A 23,400-nucleotide genomic window follows, 5' to 3' on the forward strand; every position below is an offset into this window, starting at 1 on the left:
CTCCGCTTCATTGTAGGGCAAAATGCGTATATGATTTTTCTTGACAGTCAGATACTACTCCTACTACTCCTACTACATACGACTACTAATAATAAAAACAACGATGCAATAAAAATATTGTTCTGTTGTTAAAATACAGTTCCGCATTGTGCTTAAAGAATCTATCATGTAAAAGAGAGAAAACCGGTTTATTTTTCTATTTGAGAGAGAGAGAGAGAGAGAGAGAGAGAGAGAGAGAGAGAGAGAGAGATTTTGATTGACGTGAAGTGTGTCGGCTCCTTCATACAGCAGAAGTGTAGTGATAGGAGAGTTGGTTTATATAGCGTCGAGTCAGAACGCAGCGCGCACTCGCTGCATGAATGAGCGCGCGGAAGACACTGAAAACACTACCAGCGCAGCTCAGCTGCACAAGGATTTCAAAGCCCTTTAAACGAGATGTCTTTATAGAAAATACTCATATGTAAGAAGTTTCACACGACTTGTAGCGAATTAAAAACGCATTTTAGGAACGCGTCACATCCAGCTGAGGCTGTTTTATATTGGAACAGTATGCATTGTCAAGCAGAGTTGAGACTCGCGAGCAGCGCGCAACTGAAAGCGGCCAGACGACGATACAAGACTTTCATGATAGACGAGATCCTGTCCAAAGAAACATGTGATTACTTCGAGAAACTTTCTCTTTACTCGGTGTGTCCCTCTTTAATCGTCAGACCCAAACCTTTGCATTCATGCTCGGGTAAGTGACGCAAACATTTCTTTTTGCAAAAGGCAAATGTAACATGTTAATGCCCTCTTTTGAATGAACGTTGATACCGTTTACATTATTTTCTGCCTTTTCATTGTTTACACAATGTTTAATAATGTTTTCCCTACATGCAAGGTGTAACTTATAGGCATATTGTTAAGAAGCGCAATTGCAAAAATAAATTAAAATAAACCTCTCGTTGACATTGGCCTGCGGCAAGATTTATTTGTTGTGAATTAATCATTTTTTGCTGATCAAAATCACTGTTATCACTTTAAACAATAATGCTGACTCTTTTTTTGCCATGTGTCAACCCTATTGCGTATTGGTGTGGGAAATAACGTTTTACGCGTACAGTATAAATAGCCTAAACCAAATGCACTAATAAATTAGTGAATCAATGAATAACGTTGATTTTGAATTGGTATTCGGAGGTAAGGTTGTCTTTTACTTTCTTCTTTGTATCAAAAATAAGTTCATGCGCACTTTAGGCTACGCAGTTAACCACTGTATAATTAGGTTGTATTTATGTTATATTTTAAAATGTTTAATAACATATTTCTCAACATACTGACTGTCAAACACGTATGCAATACAGCCTTACAGTTCAGAGTCAAATATATAAAGTGTTATCTTAAATGCAAAATATTTAATGAGAGCTACGGCAGTACAGTTAATAGGCCTATTTAGTATTTTCATATTATTTTATTTATTTATTGTATTTATGTTAAATGTGAAATCACGTTTTTAATCAACATTAAAGTTTAATAGCATGTTTTCAACTCCAAAGCTGCATGGACTACACGAATGCGCCCTAACTTACACCAAAAATGTGTATTTTATTTTAGTTGTAAATACATTAAGCTTAGCCTACTATGTTGATGGAAATTCAGATTTCACCTTTGAGATTGTGTTTTATTTTTAATTTGTCACAGGAATAATGGTTATGGTTAGTTTTTATTTTTATTTTATAACCATGTGGTAGCTTTGCCTAATTTAGCTCAGGGTATTTCCCCACTGATGTTGTGTGCATGTTCGCTTAAAATGCATTTGTTTAGTTCAGTTTAAAATCTGATATTTCCTCTTCTCATATTACCCAATAGAGCAAAAACTCTTGGAAACACTGTTTAGAGCTCTGTTGCCCCATTTTTGACTGTGCAAAATATGAAGTCTGACAATTAACTTGAACCAACAGGTGCAATGCCGTTTCATTAATGAGAAGCATTGTGTGAAATTCACAGGTCATTTTAAAATGTTTCTGATGTGTTATAAATCCGAGTAGACATACATCAGGCATTATGGGGTGCATACAACATTGCTGACAGTCAAGACACTTAATCTGTTTCAGTTGATTGTGTCATAACAGCAATGCGCCACCATGACATCCAAAGTGGAAGATTGGTGGCAGTACCCGGAAGATTAGGTTTAAAGGATTGATTAGGTGTATTTGTGAATTCTTGCAGCGGCATTGTATTATCCACAGGTTTTAGCAAGTACTTAACTCCAAAGCCCATTTGTAGGCCCTTTTCTGTCGTTTAAATCTGCACTCACTGAAGAAAAAAAATTCACAGTAAATGTTGTGCCAAAGTTACATTATCATCTGCAGGAATAAGTTTGTTAGTTAATAGATTAAGAATTAAATAAACTGTAATTATAAAAAACAAACATTGCAATGTATTTTACATAAATGTTTCTATAGTAACAATTCATTACTCTAAAAACTAATCTTTATCATTTCTACATAACAGTGCAGGCCAACCACAAATTGTTGGGACAGTAAAAATTTACATTTAAATTATGCATTTATCCAAAACAACTTACAGTGCATTCAAGCTATACAGTTTATCAGTATGTGTGTTCACTGGGAATTGAGCCCAGGACCTTTGTGTTGCTAACACAATGCTCTACCAATTGAACAATGTTTCATTTTTTGGTAGGCAAGGCACGATAGATATAAACAAGTAAAGCCTTTTGTTCTTGTAAAACTGCTTATTGTTTTTAGGAAATGTCAGATTTTACAGCAAATCGTGATTTTCTTTAATATAAAGTTTTTTATTTCAAATAATGGGTTCGATACTTGCTTATACATATATAAATTTAATAAATCATTGTATAATGTATACATTTATTCATTAATTTAGTGTTTACATAAGAGAAACATTACACTCACACTGATTTATAATATAAAGGCAGGGTTACATTATAAATGCTGCAGTGCAGTTTAAATAAACTTCCTAGATGTTTATACAAAAATAAAATATAAAATCTTGAAAGCAACCAATATTTGCAATATTTGCAAGTTACTGGTAATATATTTAATTTAAAGTATTAAATTATTCAGTATGTTAACAATGTACCAGGTCAAAATATACCTGCTGGGCTGTTTCTGAAATCAGATATGCTTAGTGGATAAGGCCGCATGATAAAAATAGCTTCAGCAGTTCGCTCTCTTTATGAAAAACACATTCTTCGTCCACAAACACATACAAGCATATATGTGCATATTTGTTTATGCAACACATAAACCCGCGTATGCGAACATGTAGACGCATTTACACACTTCTTCTGTTCTCTGATTGTACAGTTTGTCCAGCTGTGAAGTAGAAGGCATGAAGGTTTTGGCAGGGTGGGCGGTGAGATAGAGTATCCAGCCCAAATATCAAAACCCCGCACACACAGTGTCTTTTCAAGTCAGAGGAGTGTGAGATATACTATATGCCAGCACATCAATGGATGGTCTGCTTAATATAGAATGTGGCTGGCATTAAGGTTGGCACTGCCACTGAATGAAAGGCCACTGACTCCAAACCCCCAGACAGCACTAAACTCTCATTCTTATTACTGCTGACACCACTAGGGGGCGGTGTATGACATGTCAAATCACAATAGGAACATCTTGCTTGTAAAATAATGTTTAAATAGAAAATAAATATATGCTTTTAGGAGGGCTATAGACAGAAGTTGGTGAGTCCAAAATGCATTGCTGTCTGCTTCCTTACCCAAACGTGTTTGAATTATACCGTGACTTCCGACAAACACATGCTGAAAAAAAACAATAGAAAGCATTACAGAAATTCTTATGGATTAATGGTTATAATGGAATTGTATTTGTTTTCATGGAAACGTAAATGTTATCCGTAGGTCTCAAATTGATTTTATTGGTGGATGGAAACATCATTAAATCAAAACACACCTACCTGAAATAAAATCTAGACACAAGACATTTTGTAATGGTTTAAATAGTAAAGAGGTGATGGTTCATAATGATATTTTTAATAATAATGAGCTTTATTTTGCAACATAATATCAATTATTCATTATTAGAGTTACGCTAAATTACTTGAAAACACATTACCAGCATCTCTGTTAAATTTAAACATATTATTTTATTCTGTAATATGCGTTATAATTCAGATTGGGGATGGATGTGGTCTACCGGTGCTTTGCTGACACATGTTGAGGTCTCTGTAAAATATTACCTTAGAGAGACGCACAGTGTAATAACAGGTTATAATATTTCGTTTGGAGACATGTCTTTCACCGTAAAGCGAGGAAAAGCTTTTAGAAGCATTTGTAAAGGAGGCAAAAGAGATAAAAATCTGCGATAACGTAATCTGCCATGACAGCTCGCTTAAAAACAAACTAATAGTAGAGACAGACAGAGAATGAAACAGATGAGCAAGAACTATACAGTACACACCTTAACATTTAACCCACTGGAGACAATAAAACCGGATACCTTTCATAAGACAAATGATTATGTTCACACACGTCTTTTGTTTTCAGAAATTAATGATTTATCTATCTATCTATCTATCTATCTATCTATCTATCTATCTATCTATCTATCTATCTATCTATCTATCTATCTATCTATCTATCTATCTATCTATCTATCTATCTATCTATCTATCTATGCGCACACCCACTGTGGCTACATGCATTATGCAAGTTTTATAGGAAAATATTAATGGTCAGAATATTCGAGATATTGATTGTGAGATATTCCTTAAGGCAGTTATGAAACTCAAACAATTCTCAGGGTTGCATTTCATGTTCAAACACTTACATAACACTTATGAGTAATACGATATACACACCACTAAATGTTTTTTAGACCCTAACAATTTTAGTATCTTAACAATTTACTGAGACCAACCAAAACCTTTTGTACATTTGGTGTAGATAACAGCAATTTGTGCCTTTAGGTCAAACAGAGCAAAATAATGATGACATGTCAACACCGCTTATCCGAAGTCCCATGCCTGAGTGAATTCAGCAAATAATCGTCTTGCAGCGAGGGACCATTGGTAAAATAAACATTTTTCATTCAATAGATGCAGCTAAACTCCATATTGTGCTGTATTCTCTCTTTTTTCAACCTGCTGGATTGGTTTAATAGCCATTGAGAGATAAAACTCAACAGTGATGAAGCACCTTAAAACCTGTCACCACACGGCCCAACCAAAACACTATGTACCGAGTTAAACAGAGTTCAAATGCGCATCGAGTGCCAAGTGAAGTCATCGCATTGGAATCCAATCAGTCAAGAGAAATAAGACAGCACTGAAAGAGAGCAATCAAGGGCTTAACGTTTGCTACTGTTTTTTTGGCCGTCAATTGGAAAGAAAGGTTCACTCCTTAATTGTGAATAATGAAAACATGACACCTCGTTCATAAGGTTTGAATGAACTCAAGGTGTTAAACTCAAAGTGTTCCTGATAGAGGGCATGCCACTACAAATGTGTTACACCAAATTAATTTCACTTATAATTGAATCGTAATGATTTTATTTTGACACACGAGGACTCAATTGGGAAAATATGGAATAAGGCCTTAGGAAAATTATAATGACACATGGGTGCTTGTTTTATTAGATGCTCTGCAGAGAACGAGAGACACATCATGTGTTTGTCTGCTGTGGTCAGGGAATCAGACGTTCGAGGTATATTAGTAAGAGACCGGTGATTCATATGGGTTTGAGATCGAGGTATGAAACCTTGTCTGACTTCAAATCAATGAAAAGGGCTGATTGGATCTTGACAGCTGCAAACTCTCGAAATCTCTCCTTTAAGCCCTGTTAGATCCTCATACTGATGTGGTCCAGTGACACGGGACTTTATAGAGAAAATTAAATAGATTGATAGACCTTAATATGAGGCTGTGGGGATAGATATTGAGGAAAGAAAAGTTATACAGCGAGAGAGTTCTGCCAGAGGCAATGTTTCATGCCTGGACGTGCTACATTAGTGGCGATGAGCTCATTTTAACTAGACTATGCGAGCATGCATGTTTATGCATTTGTACTGTATGTGCATGTGTGTGTGTGCGAGCATGGAAGAAGTTCTTCCTTTATCCCTTTTCCATCTATCTGTATCTTGCTTTCCAAAATTTCCATCTTGTCTTAAATTGTACAAATATAAACCTGCTGATGTTAATGTTTGCTTGAGGTCATAGTCAGTAAGGAAATTATTACAGAAATATTTGGTATTCTCCACCTGTAAGCAATCAAATGATGAGATATGACAAACATTATCCAAGATTAAATCTAAAAAAAAATGTTTGGTTAAAAGTGATTTTGTTGAATCCCGCCCTCTTCTGTTCGAGGTATGCAAAACTTTCTGATTCTGAATATAATAACGCTGACAGATTTAATGACGACTTCTGACATTTCTCTCAGATTTTTGCGCCTTAAACATAAGAACAAGAGTACCGTGTGAACCTAAACAATTGCAATCGAAAGAATTCAGATGTAATTTGTAGAGTAACTTTATCCTGTGAATGTGTCTAATTGTGTAGTTGTCGCTTCAGGGCGTGCTGTAAAAAAAAACCCGTCTTATTTTATTCATTATTTAAATATAAAGTGTGACATTTGTGCTTCCAAATAAGATCAAAATCTGTTCTTCTGGCCTGATTAACATGAACATAACAGTGCTGGATCAACCAATGAGAGCTCACTTTTTGTCCAGCCAAATACAAATAAAGGCAATGTTTATAATGATTTAAAGCAAACAGTTTCCATGTAAAAATGACTTACAGCTCCCCCATGTGGTTGAAAAGCGCAACAGTGCCTGATATCAGACACTCTTCTGCAGGCAGGGGGAGGGGCGGGGCTGTGTGCTCTGCCCTCCACCGCCACTTTCAGAGTGTGCTTGTAGCAGCTAGGAGGCTGCTCAGGTTGCAGCAACAGTACAATTTGTCCAATTAAAAGTTGTTCTATCACTGAAATAATTTTAGAGACATTATTTAAAGGTAAAAAAAACTACAGTGTTGCTTTAAAACTTTGATTTTGAAAATGTGTTTAGTGTTTGCTAGTGGCACAGACATTACATTCTTTACTTTTACTAAAAATAATACAAGCGAACCTAGGGTGGCCATTCATGCCAGTTCCGCCGGACACGTCCCAAACATGTTTTCGGGTTCGTTCTCCGGAAGTGGCGTTGCTCGACCGCATACGTCATCGAGGTTCTCACATTTCAGTTAAAATACATAAAAGAAATAAATCTTAATTTTCTTAAGATATACAATCATTGTAGTTTCATTCTTACCTTGAAATGTAACGGTTGCTTTTCTGAAATTAAACCCAAAATATTAAACCTTGATGATGTATGCGGTCGACCAACGCGACTTCCAGAGAACGAACCCAAAAACATGTTCGGGACGTGTCTGGCGGAACTGGCACGAATGGCCACCCTAAGCTAACCCCTTGGTTGCAAATCTCTTGGTTGCACATTGCAAACACTTAGTTTACTATGCTAATTAAGCATTTGCATGTAATATATATATATATATATATATATATTTTGCCTTTGTGCCTTTTCAAAACTACTTTACAATTCCTCTTTTATCAATAAATCAGGGGAATTTTTTGCTGGACGCTTTTCTCCAAGCAGTATAATATCTTCACAGCTTCGACCTCTCTCTCTCTGCTCAGAAGGGTCCACTGTAGCATTTTATGGACTCTGGCGTCTTGTTGATGTCTGAAAGAAAGGAGACGTAGAGAGAGCGAGAGAGAAGGTGAGAGGCTTTGGAGAATTAGAAATATTAAAACTGTTAGGGAGGGGGTGTGGATGCCCGATTTAAAATTATTACCCAAAGTGCATTGTGACTGCGATCATAGGAGAGTCATTATCTTCCCAGGGTTCAATGGGGTGATGTAAAACACCGGTTGCGTCATCGCCGCGGACATGCAGTTCAGGCACTTTACATCACTGAGGGCAAAACTTTTAACACTTACCTTCACCATTAGTGTGGGTGGGGCAAGACCATAACACGGTTTTAGTTCACTTGTACATGACGGCTGCTTCAACAAGCTATTAAAACCGAAGGTTAAAGTTGGCTCACTTTAACAGCCTGTAAAATAAATTTTACAGTGATGTGTGACTATTGCTAGACGTAGGCAGGCAACATTTATTTATTGTGACATTTACATTTATTAGGTTTGAAAAAGTGTTATATTTACATGATAAACTACATGAAAGTTACAACCTGAAACTTATTAAAACTAGAACGTATTGAAATGCATTGCATCAACACTGAAACTTAACAGAGTCAAAGATCAATTGAATAATATTTGATTTAATATCAGTACGACCATGTACCATTTTCTGGTCTTGTCTCCAAAAGAAAGTACTGCTTGTTTTCATACTGAAACTACTCTACATGTGATTTATGAAAAATGACAAAATCTGTGACATCAGTCCAATAAAAAACAACTCATAGTGGGTCTGTCTCAAAGGGTTTATTTATACTATATGAATAATATTTTTACTTCTGCAGTTTTGCTTTTGTACTACATTAACCAGGCCATTATCTCTGTTCATTTATGTGTCTCCCAGGCTCCGCCCCTTTAAGATCGTACCCTCTCCTCTCCGTGATCACGCATCAACCTCCCACTGGCATCCCACAGCTCTCTCAACCCTCTCCTCAGGGACGGGTCTCCAGTCTGCCCCTTCTCTCACCCCAGCATTCGTTCACCTCGGAGCCCACGCCCAGCGAGACGCCCGTCAGCATCAGCAGCGAATCAGAGACAGAGCACTCCACCCCACGACTGAAGAAACCACGCCGCAGTCGCACCATCTTTACTGAGCTCCAGCTCCTGGGCCTGGAAAAGAAATTTCAGAAACAGAAATATCTGTCCACTCCAGACAGGTCAGTAGTCATCAGTCCTGTAAGAAGTGTTTGCGGTTTTGCAGGTAGAGAGTTACACAAATGATGCCAAATTTAAGGGTTTAAACCCCAGGAAACACACAAAGTGTATATCATGAGTAGGTCGCTCTGCCAAATGTAAATCATTCAGCATTTTAGACAGTAATGGTTTATTTGAACAATTGTTCACAGCTACACTTAAAGGAGCAGTGTGTAAATTTTAGCGGCATCTAGTGGTGAAGTGCTGGTGAATTGCAACCAATGGCTCAGTCTACTGCTTACCCCTCTTGTTTTAATCACATAGAGAAGCTACGGTAGCCCCCACCGGACAATCATGTCATCGGAGACAACTTAGTAAAAAAACACTAGTGAAACCCCATCCCTAACCTTACCCCTAACGTCACAGGATAATAGCTAATCGTACAAAATTGTACAAATGTGGTCGTACAAATTAGCCATCTCGTAAAATACGTATGAATTGCCATGAGATAGCATTCACTTAATACTCACTTAACACCAAAGAGTGTCATCAAATACATTTTGTAGGGCTCGCTTATATGTTTCATGGTTAATTTCACATGTATGCAGTTTCACAGGTATATCATTATGGACATCATGGTGTTTATTGTGATGTTAATTCACAATCTCAGAGAAACAAAAGTTACGACGTTTGCAAAACCTGATGGTAAAAACTCCTTATTTATGCAACACCGCCTGTCACCCATTTACTTCTAAATGAATATATTATCTGTCAATAATTGAGTGGCATAACATACCAAAATAAAAACCAGGTGTTTTAGGGGAGTGGTTGACAAAAAGGGGAATTTGTACCGTCTGCTACAATGGTTTGTCGTGTTAGAGCCGGAGGAGGTTATTACATTTTGCTGAAAGATTATGAAGGCAAACAACATTGAAACAATGTGAAATAGGATGCACTTTACGCAGTAACATTCATTAAAAAGTAAACAGGCTCAATTTTGGTGTCACAGAGAAACTTTTTGATGTGTTTTAAATTAAAAGTCTCAGCGCATTAAAGACCCAAAACAAACACTTTTCATTTCAGCAACAAATTAAAAGCGCTGTTAGCTAAAGTATGACATGCACAATGTTTAAAGTAAGACGACAGTAACATTTTAGCCATGCTTTGAATTTCGTAAAGAAACACTACCCCATTCAAGACAACAGGGACGCAGGCCAAGAACAGCAAACAAAAGTGTACTACATTGATTCCGTGCCAATCATTGAAAACACATGCAGGTGTATTTAAAACACTTTGGAGCTTTGTACAATGAGATGAGGTCATCAACATGTCGTAGGTCTTCTCTCGTGGCCACATTTGTGACCATAACACATTTTCCATTTCATTTTAGGTTCCACTTATAGATTTGGTCAAAGTGGATGTATTTCCATTATGGCCCAGCGGGTGTATTTAAGTCCACGAAATCAGTCCTATCCCACCTACAAGGATTCTAAGCGTGTCTGCCACAAAAACAATTTTTAGAATTTTTTGTCATGCGCAGCCTTAAGACGGTTTCTGTCCTCCAGCAGCAAATAAGCTGTCAGAAATAATTGCCTGAACACTGTCAATGCCACCAGACATGCAAAACCAAGAGATGTTTCCCTCCAGCATTCCACTTTTATTAGTTTGGTTTACCGAGCGCTTCAAAATTGTTCAACATGTTGCCTTGCAATGGTCTTATGAAATGTTGCAGCGTTCATTTGATTCATTCTGGCCCGTCAATGAATCTCGTAACTCGATCCCACCCGCTCATAATACTGTCTAATTTTAAGACTCGTTTTATTTCGTCTCGGATTGATAGGACACAGACACACAAATTTGCAAACGCTCCGTCCTGCACAAAAAAAAAAAAAAAAAAACATATTTATTATAAGCATGCACCAATATACAGACATTTTGAGTTATCTGAATAGCTGAATATCATTATTTTACAATAAACAGTGTCCAAACTAGAATTTGATTAAATAAATTTTAATGTAGATCAGAAATTATTATGCTAAATTATGCTTTTTATCAATCTTCATTAAATATCAGGTAATTCAAATGGAAAATATATAAGTTAAAAGTTACAGTAAAAGTAGATTAAAGCTATAAAAGCTGTCACTGGGGTGATAACCTTTTATAAAGTAATTTTTTCTCTAAAAGGTGCAGATTAATACCTCAAACGTACATACAGGTACTTAGGTACAAATCGATACCTAAATGCTACATATCAGGACCTTTTAAAAGGGTACAGTGACAGCTTTTTTACTTTTTGTACTTTTTTATTTCCTTGATGTAAAACAAAAGATTTACCAGTCATCACAAACTTTCAAATCAATCATGAAATGTTCCTGAACGCAAACAGGTTTTTCGATTCGTGATCTCCTCTTAAGGTGCTGTGTAGGGTTTTGTCCATCAGTTCAGAGCTAGATCATAATTATAATTATTGGTTCAATTTTTAAGTACGTTACTTGGTTGCCTTAAAAGTTTGAATTAATTTAACTTAAAAATATTAGTTAACTCAAAAAAAGTTGAGTCAACTTATATTTTTAAGTTGAATTAATTATTAATTTAAGGCAGACAGATAACTTTCTTTTTTAAGTTAAAATAACTTTTTTTTTTACAAACGCCCTTATCAGTCTATACGCACACAATTGCAGACAAAAATACATAGAAGTGTATATGCACTATGGCCTGCAGCTCTGCTTCAGGAATTAACAAATTAATTCATGGCTGAAGCAAGAACAAAGACAAGGGAAATTCTTCATCTCCTGACAATTTGAGATCTGGGCCTCAAAGTGCCTCAGGTTTGTGTCGTATCAATCACACAGATGACCCGAAGGTCTTCTGCTGGTTTTGGCTCCTCCACCCAGGCCACACAATCAGAACATGAAAGCAATGAAAAACGTGTCGCAATTTAGCGCATAATGATTTATATCATCAAAAGTTAATGGTTTTTTATGAGGCAGTGATGATTATAATCTTCTTCATCATCATTATGAAGAAATGTCAGAAGTAAAACTGATCTTAGATTAGGGCCGTATCTGTAAGGAACGTGCCAGCATTGGAATGCTGTGTGTGTGTATATATATGCGTGTGTGTTTGTGTGTGGATTTTCTCTGAAGAATAATAAGCACAAACACAAAGGAGCTTCTCTTACCTGCAATTACAGCACAGAAAGGAGCTGCAAATAATAGACATCTAGATTGGTGATATTTTTAGAAAAGTACTAATTTACTACATCGCTTGCAGTTATACGTTCTGCTTAAACATAATTCTGTATACACTTATAAAAATGAATACATACATAGTTCAAATTTTACTCTGTCAGTTTGCAAATGTTTTTAAGTGATCCAAAAATAGTATTTAGAAAGTGTTGTCTTGGAGTGACATGTGAAAGCTATAAGTATATATGTATAGAAGTGTGTAAAAGTCTTTGATCACTATATGCCACCATAAGATTTGTTGTTTTTGCAATGATATTATGACCATCTATAATTATTTCTCAATCTCTTTATAAAAATGCAATCAGAAAATACAGGAAATTTGTATGCAGTATAATCATGTATACGTATACTTTATGCCATGTATTTAGTGTGATCCTCCGTTATTGAGTAATAGAACCTGCAGACTCTCTTAAGCCTAAATTTCTCTTCAAAAGAGTTTAAGATGTTTAGTGCCAGGAAAGATTACACTAAATACTGACTTTCACAGAAGATGACATTTTGTTGCAATTTTATATTTTGTGTAAATATTTCCTGTATTTCATGTTTGTATCTTAATAGAGAGATAAAGATAAACATGGATGATCTTTAAAACCATGCTAAAACAACAAAGCGGTGGCCTAATGCGGCGTTTACACCAACCGCGTTTCAGGCGTCAAAATCGCGTCTACCGTGTCTAGTTTGCCGCTTGAACAGTTTGAATACATTCGCGCATCTAGAGCAAAGTAGACACGCGGAAAAAGCAAGCATTTGATGCGCGTCAGAGGCAAAATCCGCTTCTTGTGGGAGGGACAAGTGCTATGCGGTTGTCTGTTTGCAAGATGACTGATGTTGATTGTGCATTTATCGAGAGCGTTACCGGTTATTATTTGGTAACCTTACTAAAGGGGGGAAATAAACGGCTCGGGTCGATAAACGTCACGTGACTCAAAAGTGAAATGTGTATTTACAACTTACCAGGTTTCCAAATGTCCTCACTGACACTCTTCCAAGCGAGGTCCTTTTTATTCCTGTCTCTATATAAATAAGAACTTGTGTCGTATAGCTCCGGGTGACTGCTTATGGACAATATCAAGAGTTCCTTCATGTTGAATGAGTGACTCCAGGCGGGCTGCAGCCACAGCAGCAAGCAGGCTGCTGATTGGTTAGCGCGGCGCGAAATTCCGTCAAAGTTCAAATTTTTCATCTCAGCCGGCAGCCGTCATTCGCGTCAAACGCAAAATGCACAAAAAGCACAATTCGCGCGTACCAGTGCCAGGTGCTCAATTTGCCATTCGCGCAAACTAGACGCACAAATGAGGCGGAATTGCGTCATCCGTGCCGGAAGACCTCCAGACGTGCATCAACGCGTCTTCACATTGACTTAGCATTGAAATCACTCGCGCTTCACGCCTCTACCGCGGCTGGTGTAAACGCAACATTAGACTTTTGCCCATTACTGTACATACTGTATGTATAGGCCTATACACCTAGGCAATCCACTGTCTATATATATATATATATATATATATATATATATATATATATATATATATATTTCTTGGTTCAACTTAAAAAGAAAGTTATCTGGTTGCCTTAAAAAATGTAGTTAATTGAATTAAAAAATATTAGTTAACTAAAAAAAGTAGAAAAAATTGTTGTGTCAACTAATATTTTTAAGTTGCCGTAAATTTTTAAGACAAACATGAAACTTAATTTTTTTTACCTTAAATAACCTTTTTTACATATCTGTCTCATAGACAAATCAGTCATAAATAAAGCAAAATGAAATTAGGCAATAAAGAGATTCAAAGACATTTAGCTAGTGGAGAAGAAGAAAGTCAAGGGCTTTTGAAGGCGAGTGTTAATCTGCTCATTTCCTAGAAGATCACTTCACCTCACATGGCCTTCTAAGAAGCCTGACACAAGAGGTGCGTAATCCTGTTTGGCCGGTGAGAGGAACTTTGAAAGCAGATGTAGCCGTAATCGGCGCAGTTTGTTTGATAGACTCGCACTCGCTCTCTTTCAAATCCCATCTCACATGTCCAATCATTCCTATCACATTACAATAAACCAATTGTTGCATTAGTCATGCAGCGTCTGCTGAAGTTGCTCAAAAAGAGTTTCTGTTAGCTTTGGGCAGGTCAGAAGCTCCATGCCTGGATTACCTTGTAATGTAGAGATAAACCAAGATGGCATTCCACGCGAGGTCTGCAATTACATTGGGCCTGGGAAGAATCTTCGGTTCAGAGCCTGGCAGAACCTTCTGATATGTCATGCCAGCTTTGGAAATTTTGCAGCGATTACATTTACATCTGCACTTTAGATGGCCACCCACTGGCTTTTATGTGTAAGACAACAGGTGACTTTGGGAATTCCAGTTCTGAAGTTTCTCTTTTTCTCATTATTTGCTTGTAGGCTTTGATGTACAGTGGTGTCCCAAAGTATGCTAGATTCTAGATTTTACTTATAAATACAAAATATTTCATAACAAAAATGTCATTTTTTTCAGATTGGACCTGGCTCAATCTTTGGGACTCACACAGCTGCAAGTGAAGACATGGTACCAAAACAGACGCATGAAGTGGAAGAAAATGGTGAGTCCAACCAACTTATTGGACGATTCGACACAATCTCAGTGCAGTACGTAAAATTTTTAAGAGGTGGCTAATTGAATTTGTTCGACCTCATTTGTACAATATAGTTTGATCTGCTTTCAGCCCTTACGAAAATTTAAATGGTTTTACTACATAAAAAACATGGTTACTGTAGTAAAACCTTAAAATAACCATGTTTTTGACAATCATGTTTTTCAAAAATTATTGTTAAACCATAGTTACTGTAGTAAAACCAGTAACCAAAAAATACATGGTTATTACACTTTTACCACAAAAAATCCTGGTTAATTTTCATAAGAAACCCCATTGCCTTGGGTATAGGGGTGGGGCTTCATTATTGTTTTTTTTTCTGATAATTGTTTCATAAAATAGTTTTTATGAGATTTGTTTGGAGTAATTCTTGTTCCACTTACATTTTTAAGTTTAATCAATTACAATTAATTTAAACTTTCTTGACTAATAAGGAGTTGCTATAAATTATAAAAAAAGGTTAAAATAACTTATGCTAGTTCGACTTTTATAATTTATAGCATCTTCTTAATAGTCAAGGAAGTTAAAATTAATTGTTAATTAAAAGTTAATTTTTTTTAAAAAACTTAAGTGCAACAAGGATTGTTTTGTACTATTATAAGGTATTTTTAGAGGGAAATTTGCTAAGAATAAATTGTGCCAAATGATGTACAGTTGATTTGCATGTGCTGTATGTGTTGTGTCTGCACTGACATATGCAAATCAAGCAACGGTGCAAAGATGTCCATGTTTTATATCAGATAACAATTTTCACATTGTAAATCTTACATTTCTGTCAATAGCAATTTTACAGTTTACAGTTGTAATCAAAACATTACATTGCGATTTAAGTAATCATCTATTTAATACCAGATTTATTTATGCAACAATATACAAAATTGTGAGAAGCTTCTTCAATCGGTCAAATATGGTAGATGTCAGTGGAGCATTTGCATTTTGTTTGCTTAAAATAACGTCAATGACTTAATTGAAATAGACACGGGCAGCCCTTGTAACATCTTAATATGTAATGCAAAACTATCAGCCTTCTGTTGTAAAATCTTAAATCCTTCTGTTTGGAAAAGGAAACTAGGAGACATATCATTAAAAATCCATTAGATGAGCCGTGAGCCACCCCTCTCAACGTTCAATGCAGTATCATCCATGACCCTGTTTGTGTATGACACTCATGAGTGATGATTTAAAGGCTTGTGCAGGTCTACGTCAGTGCCATCAGCCTCTTAAAAAGGAACAAAAGATCCACAGCGCGTTCACCTCCGAGATATACGAGCGTGTACGGCCGACCCCTTGTAGTCATACATCTTCTCTTAATCACTGTAATAACTACCTTCACCTTTGACCGAGCCCTACATTTTTCAGTGCTTAACTGCATGTGTTCATCCCTCTAGGTGCTTAAAGGAGGACACGAGGCTCCTACCAAGCCCAAAGGCAGACCAAAGAAAAACTCAATCCCGACCACAGAGGAGATCGAGGCGGAGGAACGGCTCGCGGCGCAGCTGGCAGACCAGGAGAGGTTACAAACCGAGCCGCAGCTTCAGGGGCAAGAGGACGTCTTCCAGTCTCAACCGCAGGATCTGAGTACTTCCGCTATACCTAGCAAGTCCATCTGCCTCTCTGGTTCAGAGACCCTGGGTCAAGAACAAGCCCCGCCTTCTCTGTCAGAAGCCATGGCGACCAGCTAAATGCTAACGCGTGCTAACGCGCAACCAAAGACTTTGCTACTGAACGACTTTGTGTTTCTGATGATCTGTGGACTTGAAGGGCTTAGCAAGCCTGTGTTTGTTTTGAATGCAGTGGCCACCAAAATAAATGAAACGAATACGCCGCACTTTCAAAGTTTTACGAATGTCATTGCATTAGAAAAACATAAAACGATACAGAAATTTGTGTTGCATTGTAATGCAATGGAGTTCATACATTTGTAAGCGTTGCTAAGTGGCCAAAGACTTTATGAGGCAACTGTATAAGGCGATGCAGTTATCCACGTTGTAATATTGCTTTAACTGTTCCTGTCAAACAGCTGCCTTCCTGAAATGTAGTCAGTATTTTATAACGTGTATATGTATATGGTTTAAAACCATTAATATGCTGCCAGACACACTTACATAAAGCCGAATCACACAGACTTACTTTCTCGCACCAGTACAAGCATGTTCTGTACGGACAAACAGTAAGTGTTTAGTTTATTCTGGATAAATTCCTCTTTCCCTGTAAATATTACGTGTTTAATTGCCCCTGTAGTTTACGGTGCACCTGTGTACTATAGTTTGGGATTCGGTGCCAAAACACATATTTCTAAGCAGCTAAAATGCCCTTTGAGGTAATTTTCGTTTTTTCCCCCCTTTCGTATTACACATCTATGAAGCTGCTGCCTTTAAAAGTTAATAGGACGGGTTAGTATGAATACCAGTGTAAACATGTACAAAGAGCTGGATTTTACATGAGAAACCGTGACTCTTTTCAAAAGCAGGATCGTCCAGTTTGGGTAAAGCTTAACTTTATTCATTAACATTTTAACGGACAAAGAAACTGTCAACTGAGAACAAACACACAAAAATGAATATTTGGAGAGCAATATTGATATAAGTACCGCTTTTAAAGTGCCCTCTCTCAAGCTAGCTGTAATGTTTTCTGTGTTTGCATTTCCATTGTTCGTTTCATGTGTGGCATGGATCAATTTTATTGTATCTAAACTGAATCGTGCATCAAATCACTTTTTGTGTATGCATAACCCTTGCACAGCTATAAGTACTAGGTTGAAACACATGATGTATGGGCTCCCATGAGCATGCTAGCTAGTGTAAGCTTCTTCCTTTTTTATTCCCATTGACAAAAATGAAAAATTGTCGAACCTTTTTTCCTCTGTGTGATATAACGCGGCTAAGTGCAGGCAGATTTTATTACTTTAAGAAAAACTACTTAATCTGTCAGAGACGCAAAGCAATTAATAAATCACCTCAGTGAAACCTGCAGAAAAACTGCCAAGAGATAAAATGTGTGAGACATGTGGAAGCCCGCAGGAGCTGTGTACATTCATACAAATCTGACTGACAGTCTACACATACATGCCACAAAAACTGATGATGTCCAACCGTTGCTGCCTTTTACTAAGACTTTATTTGTAAAGTTTTTTTTTTCAGTGTTTGGCTAACAAATATTCCTTCTTTGATACAAAACACTATTTTTGTGGTGTACATACTGAATTGTTTTGGGTGAGCGAATAATGCAGTTATTTTGTATCATTTTTATTTTTTTTGTAGAGAAGACTATAGATATATGATGAACGTCCCTTTTTCACCCAAGTGTTCTCTTAGTGTATGTGCGTGCCTGTTTGCATATTTAAAACATTTAATAAAGATGACATTAATTTTGGAGCTCTGTGTATTTGTTTATTTTTCACTGCACGAATAAAGAGATTTACTGCAGACATTTTAGTAGACAGACACGTAAGCTTCAGCGAGGGTCTTGTTCGAGACATTGCCCGAGGCTTGCCTCAGTCTGTGAAAAACTTGTTTAGCTATTTTATAGACTAGGATTAACTACAAGTCTATATAAAGTGAGTAGTTTTTGCAGTTAACCTTCAAAAAAAAAAAAAAACCTGCTATAAATTATGCAGATCTTTGAACTACACTGTAATACATTGTATGTTACTTTAAAGGAAAACACCACTGTTTTTCAATATTTTACTACTGTATGTTTTTACCTCAACTTAGATAAATTAATACATACCTATTTTTTTTCAATGGGCGCACTTTTAATATTTGTACAGCGCTTCTTAAATGTGTTAGCATTTAGCCTAGCCCCATTCATTCCTATGGCTCCAAAAAAAGTTTTATTTTGTGCCATGCTTACTCGTGTAACTACTCATGTAACAGTCTTTAAAAAGGAAAAACATGGAAGTGTTTGGTGGCTTCTAAATTCATCCCTGTTTGGATCCTAAGGAATGAATGGGCGCTGTACAAAGATCAAAAGTGCACTGAAAAAAGATAGGGATGTATTAATTTATCATCAAGTTCAGGTAAGAACATAGTAAAATATTGAAAACGGTGGTGTTTTCCTTTAACTTTACAAATTAAGCTAAACAATTTCAACTTGTTTTTATAAGTTATGTCAACTTATCACAACCAAAACTTAGTAGGTTGAATTGACATGGAAAACTTTTTTGTAGAGATTTTATAAAGCAAATATATTATTATATAATATATTATATTATTTTATATATGGATGCACAGATTTGTGACCATTCCTGTAAAAACCCAGTTAAGATAATTTGTTTGGTGATTTAGTCAGCCTACATAATGTAAAGTATATTCTGTGAAAATATAACTTTGATATCTTTAATATGGACTGAGTAAGGTGATGTCAAAGATTGAAAATAATGATAAAAAACAAGTCAACAAACAGCAAAACAAAAACCATATATTAATAACACATGATTTATTTATGCTGCAAAACATTTCAACAAATCACAAACATTCTTCAAAATAAAATGCAACTTCTATATAACCATATATGTATGCATATAAGCATACTTTATTTGTATGCAAAGCAATTCACATTTCTTATTATCTTAGCAAACTCCTGCATAAAATGTATAGCTGCTCTTTTACAGTTTGAGTAAACAAATATATTTGCAGTCATTGTTTGTCCTGTCTTAAGAAAAGTTTGTATGCGATAAGCGTCTGGTCCGAACTTTACCTCCGGCTAGTTGCTGAAACTGAACTCTTAAAGAAATACCTCGTCGAAAATAACAAATTTTGGGTTCCTATGTAATCTACGTGTTGTTTATTTTGCTTGTTATATAAATAAACTACTTTAAAAGAGCTTTGTTGTTATTTATTCTTCGCAGAGTTTAACGGAAGTTGTTTGTGTTGTTACTGCTAAAAACCGTCTATACACTGCGTTCCAAATTATTTACATGCCATTTTTGTTTATTTTTCCAATACAGTCAGTTTACACATTTTATTTGAGCCTCAAGGCATCAACATATATATGACAATGTGGATGTTATTCTATTTAAATGAAATACAAATGTCAAAAGATACTTAAATTCTTTGAAATAATAAAAATATGATCTGTCCATGCAGCACATTCGACAGATATCGGTTTTTTGATTATTTTAATCTATTATATCATTACAAATTTGGTAAATTCTGCATAATAATTTGGAACAGGATATTTTACATATTTTTCAAAATATTAAAGTATCTTTTGACATTTTGATTTTATTTAAATATAATAACATCCACATTGTCATATAACTGTTGAGGGTAAAATAAAATGTGTAAACTTATTGACTATATAAACAAAAATGGCATGTGCATAATAATTTGTAACGCTGTGTAATTATATAAATCGTTACATAACAAGTTAAAAACGAAGACACACAATTATGAAAATTGTCTTTTTAACTGAACACTTTCTTCATGTTGTACTGCACTTCAGTGACCCGCTCAAACAGGTTTCTTCTGTCAAGAGCATTTTTGTTAGTTTGTACCACACATTGATGAGAGCAAAGGTAAGCATCCTTGGCTGCAAGTGTGTTCATGCATGAATGAACATTATGCACGTGTGTGTGTGTGTGTGCAGCAAAGGGTCAGGGTCAAAGGTATCTTTAAACCCCAGGCAGTAAAAGAGGATTATAGCTGAGATTTGTCAAAACAGGAAATGCCAATGACTGAAGTGTCACTAACTATCAGTAAAGAGCAACAAATCATTGTGTTTTAACTTTTCAGGTCATGTAACAACACAACTCATACTGTAGACAACACTGTGTTTGCATCGACCTTACAAGAGTACAGTTATAACAGTACAACAGTAACAGGTCTATAGTATTTCGATTTGTCCTTTTCCTCTTATAATAAACACACAAACGCCAAAAGGCTGCAGTATACTAATGTTTTTTGTTTGTTACATTTTATTTATTTACGCATTGTGTAAAAATATCAGCATTGGCTTCCCATTACATTATTACTGTATATAAGCAACCCCTGCCTATTTTAAATTTATACATTTGGCATTTATACAAAGTGACATTACAAGCTATACATTATGTATTTATAGAGATATTTGCTAAAAAACAAGTGTAATATAATGTTAATGTAACACCTCTCAAACTCATAATTCTTGGCTATGATTTTTTATTTGATTCAAATTCTTCAAATTCATACCTTTCGAACTTCAGTTAACGTCATGTCATATTTTCATGAGCTATCTGTAAACCTTGGTGTCTTTATAATGAACACGTAGTTATCTGTCACCCGGAGTGACATCTGTTAAATCTCTTCTATCATGGCAGGTCACGGCAGGCCTGTTGCATTCTGGGTACCTGCTGTGTGGTACGGTCAGGTTAGAGAAACATCCAGAGGGTACGTCGCTCTAATTGAAGAGGCAATCATTTTCCTTCTCCTTGCCCCCAGGTTCACAATCAGGTCAATGGTGTCCGATAACCCAAGCGACGTCACTGCACCCCACTCCATACCTCATAACCTCCACCACTTAACCAACCTTTGTATCATCGCTCACCTGTCAGCGTAGCTTGTACTTCAGGGATTAGCATATTGCAAAAAAAAAACTTGTGCTAACATTCGTGTACTTGCTTTATATTTGTTGTGACAGGGGAGACGATTTCCACATACCAAGAGCAGAAACCACAACCTGTCCAGTAGAAAGGATCCACCCTTTCACTGTACGAACAATGGCCCTAGTTGTCTTCACCTACGGAGGACAACCTGTCATTATAAAGGGCATGTACATAAACTAACAGCAAATGCATTGCTCGGTATCTGTAATTCATCCTCTATCGCTCTGAAAGAAGATGTTTCACAATGATTACATGTTTTTAAAGCAATGCTGTTACTCTGCCCATTTTATGTACATTATGTACCGAACATTCATCAAAGGAGTGTTTATAAAACATTTGGGAACAAGTGGAATGCAGCATGATGTTCAGGACTAAACTGTACAAGTGTAAGCATATGTAAAAGAGAAAATTGCTTAACAAAACATAAGTTTGTGCTAAACCTAACCAGTGGGTCCTTAAAGCAGGTGCAAGTATAAATATTTACTGTTTGCGACACAAAGACCATGAATTCAACTGTTGAGAAACACATACTGTATACCTTGAATGCATAAATGTGTCTGCCAAATGCATAAATGTAATGTAAATGAATCATGTCTAAAGATGTCAGTCCTATTCATAACAAGAGACAATCACATGCTTCAACCTGTTGCAATAATACCTCATAATAACAGACAGAGACATACAGATGTCAAGATCCGAATGAATATTAATGAGATCGAATCAACGCATTCAATCCGAATGTAAGAATTTAAAACCATCTAAAACCAATCAGTCTTTATCATGTCACAACTTAATTCATAAATGGTCGTTCCATGGGGACATCCGGCTGGTGTTATTTCAGATACGCAGCAAATGTATTTACAATAGCAATTACCCTTCAGCAATCCACCCCCGCTAACTCATATACCGGTCAACAATCTGTCCAGCATCTGCGAGATGGCGCTGCCTCCTACACACACATAAAACACTCACTGCCTCATACACTCACATTACTCTGAATCACAACCAATCCCCTCAAATCTCCTCGAACCAGTGGCGAGGCCTGAAGTTTTAAATTGAGACCTCTGTGAAATAGGGTTTACCTCAGTGCCTACTCTCAAATTACATAATTTTACAATATAGTAGATGTTAAACACATCCCCTAACTTTTTTTTTTTTGAGTCATGGATCAGCAAAAAAGGGGAAATAAGGAAAATAAAATAAGAAGAAATTAAGAAATTATAAGCATATATAAAAAAAGGAAAAGAACAACGTTACAAATAAGTATAAAATTATTATTCAGGAACATAAATAAATGAATAAAAAGCACTTAGTCTTCTTCATTCTATAAATTAAATATAATTTATCTTTTTAAAGCCACATTAGTGTTTTGATTAACATAATGACACAAACATTAACAGATTTTTTTTTAGGGTACTGCCACTTTAAGACCGAATAAGCACGGATCCTTACAGTATACTGACGCACATCTGATTTCTTTCTGAACTGTTTGCGTTTACTTTAAGACATAACTGAATGAGAATATTTGCCAATAATTTTGCGTGTATGTGTCCTGTCAAGCGAATAAAGATTCTGTGTTTGCGTTCTTTTTTAAATGCACATCTTTGTGTGTGCGCTTGTGTGTTCATTTGAGTGTGTGTGTGTGTCTGTGCACACAGAAAACAGCTCACTGAAATCTCTTGCACTCAATTTGTTTAAAATGGCTTGAATTTTAAAGGGACACTCCACTTTTTTTTAGAAAATGTGCTAATTTTCCAGCTCCCCTAGAGTTAGACATTTGATTTTTACCATTTTGGAATCCATTCGGCTGAACTCCGGGTCTGGCGCTACCACTTTTAGCATAGCTTAGCATAATCCATTAAATCCGATTAGACCATTAGAATTGCGTTCAAAAAACCAAAGAGTTTTGATATTACTCTTCTGTAGTAACATCGTGTACAAAGACAGACTAAAAGTTACGATTTTCTAGGCCGATATGGCTAGGAACTATACTCTCATTCTGCCGTAATAATCAAGGACTTCCATAGGTGCAGCAGGCACAATGATATTCAATGTGCCCCAAAATAGTCCCC

The 23,400-nt window shown here is 36.1% G+C and overlaps 1 protein-coding gene across 1 annotated transcript; it reads left to right on the top strand.

Annotated features, from left to right (window-relative positions):
• Positions 1–283: 283 nt before the first annotated feature.
• Positions 284–18,119, top strand: barx2 (BARX homeobox 2). Its single transcript, XM_055174445.2, has 4 exons — positions 284–736; positions 8,584–8,896; positions 14,610–14,694; positions 16,134–18,119. The coding sequence occupies exons 1-4, from the start codon at positions 550–552 to the stop codon at positions 16,425–16,427; spliced, it is 879 nt and encodes a 292-aa protein (XP_055030420.1). The 5' UTR covers positions 284–549; the 3' UTR covers positions 16,428–18,119.
• Positions 18,120–23,400: the final 5,281 nt, after the last annotated feature.

This window comes from Misgurnus anguillicaudatus, chromosome 15 (assembly GCF_027580225.2).
Source record: "Misgurnus anguillicaudatus chromosome 15, ASM2758022v2, whole genome shotgun sequence".
NCBI lineage: Eukaryota > Metazoa > Chordata > Actinopteri > Cypriniformes > Cobitidae > Misgurnus > Misgurnus anguillicaudatus.